This window comes from Acanthisitta chloris, unplaced genomic scaffold, assembly GCF_000695815.1.
Source record: "Acanthisitta chloris isolate BGI_N310 unplaced genomic scaffold, ASM69581v1 scaffold17562, whole genome shotgun sequence".
In the NCBI taxonomy this organism is placed as follows: domain Eukaryota; kingdom Metazoa; phylum Chordata; class Aves; order Passeriformes; family Acanthisittidae; genus Acanthisitta; species Acanthisitta chloris.
This window is the reverse complement of record NW_008660111.1, coordinates 21,079-29,494: the sequence shown is the minus strand read 5'-3', so window position 1 is coordinate 29,494 and position 8,416 is coordinate 21,079. Positions and strand designations below refer to the sequence as shown.

Sequence of the window (8,416 nt, the reverse complement as noted above, 5' to 3'; positions counted from 1 at the left end):
GGGGGTGGTGGAAGTTGTATGGAAAACGTACACACAGCTTGGAGTGTCTCTCGTGTGAGAAGTGCTTTGATTCTGTGGTTTCTGTCTTAAAGGAATGATTGGACCTGCAGTGTTCTTAGTGGCAGCTGGATTCATTGGCTGCAACTATGCACTGGCTGTTGCATTTGTGACCATCTCAACGACACTAGGAGGATTTTGTACATCTGGGTACAGCATCAACCATCTGGATATAGCACCTTCGTAAGTATTGCTGAAGCTGTTGTTAGTGCTTGTGGTACATTTATGACCCTTTTCTTCTTTTGTATTGCTGGGGTGCCTTGGAAATGCAGCTATGAACCTTGTGCCATACAGACCTAGAGTGTAAACACTGAGAGTGACTTGGATTTACAGTTTTAAACACTGTATTTGCAAAAAGTGCAACCTTGGCAGAGGATGTGATAGAAACAACAGTTTAGAATCATTCCAGTGTTGATCCTGCAGTAATAAATTACATAATTCCTGTTATTACACCTTGCACTGTGGTACAGGCAAATAATTTGCATTTCAAAAACAGTCTTTACACTGGAATCAAAATCTTGTAACAAGTAGGTGACCTGTTATCAGTAGGCAACAAATCAGGTATGTGCAATTGCTCTTAAATGATTCATTTTTAAGAATGGAAAGTTAAACTTGAGGCTGTAATTTCACCAATGTGTTACAAATTCAGAGTCTGACAGATCCGTTGGTTTCCCAAAGAGCATGGATGGATGTATATTCTTTTGAAAGTGCACATAAACATTCTTTGCACTGGTAAAATCAAGTACTTTACTTTGTCGTTCATTTACCTATTTGTGGTAGCACTTAGACATGAACAGAGTCAAATGACTTTATGTCTAAAGAAGAGAGTGTTTCTGTATCCATGTGTAAAATGAAAAAACTTTAAGTGAAGAAGGAAAAAACATTTTGTAGAAATGTTACCTAGAAAAAAAAAATCTGCAGATCTAGACAACTTAGATGGGAGATCTCAGGCCCTAACTGAAGGTGGTGTCCAGGCTTTGGCAATTGTAAGGATGGTGGTCCACAATGATGGACAAGTCTTGACTTTCATAGGGGGAACCCATTTAATCTTGGCAGGTGAAATTAGGTGGCAAGCAAGAGGAGAGGTGTCAGTGACCAGCTGTAAGCAGCCTGTGCTATGAATTGAATGTGAAAGCAAGAATAACTTCTGTGCTGCACTTTGTTTTAAATCATGCAGAATTACAATTTAGAAGATGTAGTTAGAGAAGTGCATCTGGGGGTATTGTGGGGCCATTATACTGCTTCTTTCAAGCTTAGTTTTGCAGAACTACAACAGTTAGTTCCAAAAAAAAGTATTGAATGGTGCTTTTTAAGTGAGTACAATTTATCCTGTCCATGGAATGCAACAGAGCTGTCCTGGGAAAAAAGGAGTTCCTGCAACTGCAGTGTGTGCCTCTGTGAGGCATCTGCACAAGGAACTTCTGCGTGCAGGTAGGTGATGGCTGAGGTCTCCTGAATTAGGATGTTTTGTGTATTCTCTAATTTGAGATCCTTCACTTTGCATTTCGGGTGTGTTTATTTAAAGAGTCCGTTTGTATGTGACAGCATGCAGAGTATTTTAGGCACTGACAAAAGCCACAAGAAGAAAATGCCGTTCCACGATGCTGATGCGTGTCAGCAGGCAGAGTCAATTCACCACATCAACTGCTGCTGGTCCCTCTGCCCAAATCCCACTCTGTTCTTCTTACACTCAGTAAAGTCCTGCTTTTATTCCCTGTGCATTTAAAACAGACAAATTCCTCTAGCTCTTCGTCCTCTCAGATAGGCAGAAGGGAGCGTGCTGATTATGATATAGGAGTGCAGCAGGGGGAGGTCTCTTGCTGATAGTTTAGGGACTTTGGCCCAGCATTGCCTCTGGAGGTGAATGGCTGTGTATGTGGGAAAACTTTCCCTAGTGGCAACGTGTTCAGGGTGAATGCAGTTTTACTGAAATCAGTGATTCTCTGGTCAGCACATGCATGCCTTAATTTGGGGTAAATGTGTCCAAATGGGACAGAGAAGGAGAAGAGCATGTCCTTGTAACAAAGGTCATATTAAGAATTAATTCAAATACAGAAATGCAAAAAAGAAACATCTAAGATGAGAAGAAGAGGAAGACTGTTTTTCCCCCTCCCCCTTTATGTCACTTTTTGCAACTGTCTGACCTTTGTTGGACTAAATGGTCAAGGCAGACATTCACAATTTCAAGGAAATGCTTGACATAATTGTAGAAATCTGAAAACAGGGTCTGCATAAAACTGTGAAGGAAACCTCTGTTAGGAGTTTGCTCAGAGCTCGATATTTATTTTCTTAATTTTCTGAAAGCTATTAGAATAACCAGAGGTGATTCAAAACTGTTTCAAAATGCACATAAATGTCTGTTTGAATTGGTTAAAAGCATGCTGACTAGAATAGCAAAGGGTCCCCTGTTGCTACTAAAAGTTGCATTATACCATAGCAATAATTACTATATTCACAGAAAAAAGGGAATGAAAATACTGATATTGAAATAAACCCAATATTTGCTATGTGGTTTTGTTTTCTAATGTGTATTTATGATGCCATCAGTGTATTGAATTGGGGGGAGGACTGGAGACAGGAGAGAGACAAGATTGTTCTTGTGGGGAAAATGTATTCTATTTTAGCTCTTTAAATCTACATCAGTTTGTTTCCATGATGACAATTTTTAGTATTACCCTTGTAATACTCATATGATGACAATTTTTAGTATTACCCTTGCAATACTCGTGTCTCTGTTATACATGAAACACTAACACATCTGGGGTTTTTTTCACTCTTGATTTCACTACTTAACTGCTCTGCAAGTTGATTTGTATCTGGTTATCCCCACTATGCCATAAGAACCTGACCAACAGCTTCCCATTGGTTTTGCTCTGTAGACATGTCACTCTTTGCTTTCCCTTTGCATGTGGGAGTCCCTGCTGTGCTGAGGGAGTGGCATCACAGTTATCTGCATCAAACAGTGAGCATTATCAAGAATGCAACCCATGTCAGAAACACTGGGCATAACCAGAGGCATTTAGCCAGCAATTGGTTGCCAAAGATCTTTGGCGACCAGAGAAACTATTAAACTATGTTTTGTTTTGAAAGTGTGCCACAGCAGTATTGTAGGGCTTAAACATATTGAAGACAAAGAGCATTTGGTTCTACTTAACGGTTTTAAATTGAGTTTTGCTATATGTGCTTATTTTCCTAAGGGAACAATTTACCCTTTGACATTCAGCTTTAGAAAGGCCTATTAATTCTACAACACTTTCCAAGATAAGAAGACTATGTGCTATGTTTATAAGAAATAAAGATTGTTTTAACTGAGGCATTGGATCTTGGTCTGAAATACATTTCCATGCTTTAAACTGATATTTAGAGTTGACTTTCAAGAAAAAAATCAGCCAGTAGACTAGATGATTGATTCCTTTTCTCAGGAAAAAACAATCCACATTTCTCTAATATCATTAGAATGAATACACATATCTCAACCTTTTGTAACAGTGCTGTATGGCTGAGTTCTCCTGTTTTGGTAAATAAAATTTCAAAGCTATGCATTTCTCTTTAGAGATGAAATTATATTTATGTTATGTTAAAACTGGTGAGGACATCATTTTATTCTGCTAAACAACCTATATGATCATAGAATCATAGACTCAACCAGGTTGGAAGAGACCTCAGAGGTCACCGAGTCCAACCCTACCATGGTCACTAGACCATGGCACTAAGTGCCACATCCAGTCTCAGCTTGAAAACCTCCAGGGATGGTGAATCCACCACCTCCCTGGGCAGCACATTCCAATGCCTCATCAATAAAAAATTTCTGCCTAATATCTAACCTAAACCTCCCCTGGCAGAGCTTGAGTCTGTGCCCTGTTGTCCAACCTTCTCCTGTGGTTCCTTTCTGCTATGGTAAACTGCAACTATTGGTATTTTGTAAAATTCTTCAGCCAGCAAATCCACCTTGAAAACCTGAACTGCTGAGATCTGTGGTCTGGTGCTTGGAAGGTCAAACTCCACTGCAGAAAATCTGGCTCTTATTTCTCTTCAGTCTCTCCACAAGTCTCTGCCTGTGGTACAGTTTCAAACGTTCGGTATTGCAACACGCCTGAGAGAGAGTTCTTTAATTGCTTCGAGATGAGGTGCTGAGACTCATATTAAGCAAGTTATCAGCTTTTCCCAGCAGGTTTTTATGGTTGCTGGTGCATATGCATACATTTGTGTGTGATAAAGCAGCACGTTCATGGAACAGGAAGCCTCAGAATGGAGCTGCAAGAATGACAACCAGCAGAACTGGTTTAGTCAGACCCATTTCCTATTGGCTTTGACCCACAGAAGGCTGAAGGGAAGGACTGCCACAGCACTTTGAACTCATGTCTTTGGAACATATGCTCTGTAGGAGCCACACTGGTGATACTGCCTTCTTGGCAGACAAGTTTTTAGCAATGAAACCTGAACCAGCTCTTACTGTGTCCACACAACACTCTGTGATACTCCTTGTTGTCTTTCTGCCTCAACGCATGCAATGTGTCTTCCCTGACTGCTCCTGTGGATCTGTTCTGGAGAGTTTGCTTGTGGCTTAACAAAGGGAATGTGAGTTTGGATTATGGATCTTGAGCAAAGCCATGACCATTTTAAGTTAAATTCCATAACTAGCCTCCGGAAAATAGAGACCTACAGAATCATTTAGGTAGAAAAGGACCTCTACGATGGTCAAGCCCAACCATTAACCTAACACTGCCAAGTCTACCCCTAAACCATGTCCCTAAAAATGTATGTACCAAGTTGAGAGTTGTTACTAGAGTAAAGCAAGTCATTCCCACTGTAATATTTGTGTTCTGAGTTGTCTGAGAGATCCAGATGAGGCCTACGTGATCAGGTTAGGCAAAATTGTTCCTATGATTGATAACCAGGCCAAGTTAATAAGCAGTGTTAACAATTGCTCTTACAGGTATGCTGGAATTCTCCTTGGGATCACAAATTCTTTTGCTACTATCCCAGGAATGGTGGGGCCAGTTATTGCCAAAAACCTCACTCAAAATGTAAGTCTGTTTGCTGGTTTTTTCAGTTGTTATATTTTTATCTCAGTTAAGTAGAAATTCTGTCTTCTCAAGTCTGCAGTCACTAAATGAAATCTGGGTTACACTTGTAAGTTCTACTGTTCTGTTCCTGTCCATTACTTAATTCCTAGCCTTTGTTCTTCTGATTCTGATCAGGAAAATAAAGGTAAAATCAAAGGCTTTTGTAGAACTTGAAAATTTTAGTGACCCACCCCTTATATTCTCTAGGAATAAAATGAATATATCTTTATCACAGCAGAATGCTAATAAAGTGCCAACTAGATGAGACAGTTGTGGTATTGTTTTATGAAATTAGGGCAAGTTCTTGCTTGTTGTGGGTTTTTAATTAGGCTCTCACGTGAGGTGTTGAATTCTAATGTCAGCGTTTGTCAGAGAAGTGAGAAATTAGATTGTAGTGTTAGATTTTACTTCCAAGGTGATTTAGTCAAAGGGTGTTTTGGATAGAAAAAAAGGGAGTGAGGAGTTTTTGGTTCCTATTTTTTAAATAAATTGTATAAATTATTCTAAAATCTAAAGAATAAGAGATGGGAGGAATAAGTTTATTGATACAGTTAAATTTTTTGAGTTGGTGGTCCTTCCAAGGATTTCCTTAAAACTAATACAAAAATATTCATTAATACACAATTCCAATAAAATTAACTCTTCCAGACATCTTAACAAATGGGTTGTTTTGGAGTAATATTATTTGGTTTAGTTTCTTCCCCCATACTAATGCACCCTTCTGGTATTCTGTTTTTGTACTAAGATCATTTGCAGGTTTGTTACACTAGTCATCTGGAACTTTAAAAAAATAGGCCTTAAGACATCTACAGGTATTATTTCTTTATATGAAAAGAGGAAAAAAAAACCCACAACACAAAACCAAACCCAAAAAACCCCAAATAAACCACAGGTCTTTGCTACAGATGTATTAAGGCCTTTCTTAAATACTAGAGTTTAGAGGTTTCCTCTTGAAATCTGAGTTAAGGTAGCTATTTTGTTTGGGCTAAAAAGCTTATGATTCTGGAATATCCACATTAAGAACAGCTTACTGCACAGTGCAGGGCATTTCAGCTCTTGTACCACCTTACTTGAAAGTGAGGTAGTGTCTCCTTTTCCTCTTCTCTGAGCTCGTGTAGCCGTTGTGCAAATCTTAATTTTGATATGACGGTTCTGCATGTGAAATGATAAACTGATCCAGGTAGTGTAATGCAATTCTGACAGGACTGTCTGTGTAAGCTGTATTATTAAACTGAATTTGACTATGCTGATGATTTCATCCTTTGTTTATAATGCTTTTATGTTGCTGTGAAATCATGCTGAATGGCATTTACATTTAAATAGGCAGGGCCTGTAGCATCGATTTGAAAATGACTTTTTCCAGAGCGTGGAGCTGCAAATTGACTGCATCTTTGTCTTTTTCTTTCCCCCTTTTGACAGAATACAGTGGAAGAATGGCAGACTGTTTTCTATATTGCTGCCTCCATTAATCTATTCGGAGCAATTTTCTTTGCATTATTTGCGAGTGGAGAAGTTCAGGACTGGGCAGTCAGTGGATATCACTTGCATAGAAACTGAAGGAGATGTTGCAATACCAAAGCTGTGCTGAATCCCAATGTGCTAGAATTCTGTGACCAGAAAAGTGCCTTCCCTGCTGATGCCTAGGAGTCTTCAGAGCTGTTCAGTTAAACTGTTTTATCTGTGTATCTTTTGTACTGAAAATAATTTGACAGCATATGTGTGCTATTTCCTAACAAGAAACTACTGGGATGAAATACAGAAGTTTCATGTTAGGACTTGATATCATATGTATGATCAGAGATGGCTTTTTTAAACAGTGTGCTAGGCTCCAGTTCTTTCCAGTTTTTAATTAATATTTTCTGAATTAACGTGTAGGCAGATGTTTGTTGATACTGAAATGACAGGAAAACGTAAAGTGATGATGTAGCACTGTAAGGAGGAGTGGCAGACAAAGAACTGTACCCAAAAAAAGTGCTTTGATTTCCGTTATGAGATTGATAGGGGTTTTGGTGTTTAAAAGTCCAGAAGAACTCTATTTTTTTACAACCTTTTATAATGCTCTTATTTTGTCCGTGTTTTAATGATGGCTAAGAAATGCACACATGATTTCCTTCTATTTTACGCACAAGTTTTGAAGACATAAACATTCCCTGTTGATGACTATAACTTCACAACTAAAACAGAGCAGTGAGGAAGTAAATGTACTGTTGGGACTGACAGAACAAGCCACGTGTCCTCTGTGGTGCAGGTTCTTCAAACAGGCCTTGTTTTGATTTATCTCAGCAAAGAAGAAGCAGTGCAGCTCTGTGGTTTAAATCTAGGCAGTGTACAAGAGTGAACTAGAAATAGAATATCTCTGTGCTTACCTTACAATAACTTTCAGTTTCACACATTCATTTTTTGCCTCTTTAAATCAACGCAGTGGAATTCTCTCCTCTTGCATGTAGATATGTTTGTCAGCTTGTTAGTGTAAATGAAATAACATAAGGCCAGTGTAGCATGTAATGAGGAAGATCAGTTCCCTTCTCTAACAGCCTTGTATGTTAGTCAGATAAATCTAGAGTAAAAAGACAACTAGTGCAATAACCTGGTAGTGTTAGTCTCCTATCAAGATAGAATTTGACACTCAAGAGCATCCTTTGCACAACCTGCAATTAAATGCCACACAGTAGCATTAAGTGAAGTTTGTGAAAACAGTGGCCTTGTTAAGAACAAATGACTGAAAAATCTCATAGTCATATAGCAAAGGAAAATTCTGTGCCAAAGATTTCCTGGATTGGAGCAATTAGGTAAAAGAGAAAAAACACTGGGCGCTGGGTTTTTCATTCACTACCAATCCAAAAGAAAAGCCCAGTCCTAAAGCTGCTCCAGTGGAGCCTACCTTCCTTCATTTCTAGGAAATGGCATCTGCCTCCTCTTTTAGCTTTAAGAGCCATTTTGTTTTGGCCTTCCTTGAAGTGTCATGTTCTCTGATGGTGGATTTAAACTGTGTTTAAATCTTTTTTTTGCGTCTGCAGCATTTCCACAATAAACAATGTGACGTTCAGATTAAACTAGTACTTACTCAGTGGGTGTATGTTAAAGTTATATTGTGTCCTCAGTGTTTCCACAATAAATGGATTAAATATTTACATGTGCATCTGTTGTTGAAAGTTGCTATCTCCCTGATGTTAGAACACCCTTTTGAAAGGATGCTGAACAAGATTGGTGACTGGATTGAGTCATGGTTAATATTTTCCTGGAAAATTACCTACTTCAGAAGCTTTTTGTCTAGCTTTACAGTGAGTATGATC

General features: G+C 38.7%; 1 protein-coding gene across 1 annotated transcript in view; it reads left to right on the top strand.

Annotated features, from left to right (window-relative positions):
* Positions 1 to 7,064, top strand: part of SLC17A5 (solute carrier family 17 (acidic sugar transporter), member 5) — a 19,931-nt gene extending 12,867 nt beyond the window's left edge. Inside the window, exons 9-11 of the mRNA XM_009069705.1 lie at positions 93 to 240; positions 4,994 to 5,084; positions 6,543 to 7,064. Of these exons, the coding sequence (XP_009067953.1) occupies positions 93 to 240; positions 4,994 to 5,084; positions 6,543 to 6,680 (377 nt within the window). The 3' untranslated portion in view covers positions 6,681 to 7,064. The remainder of the gene's footprint in view (positions 1 to 92; positions 241 to 4,993; positions 5,085 to 6,542) is intronic.
* The last annotated feature ends 1,352 nt before the right edge of the window (positions 7,065 to 8,416 follow it).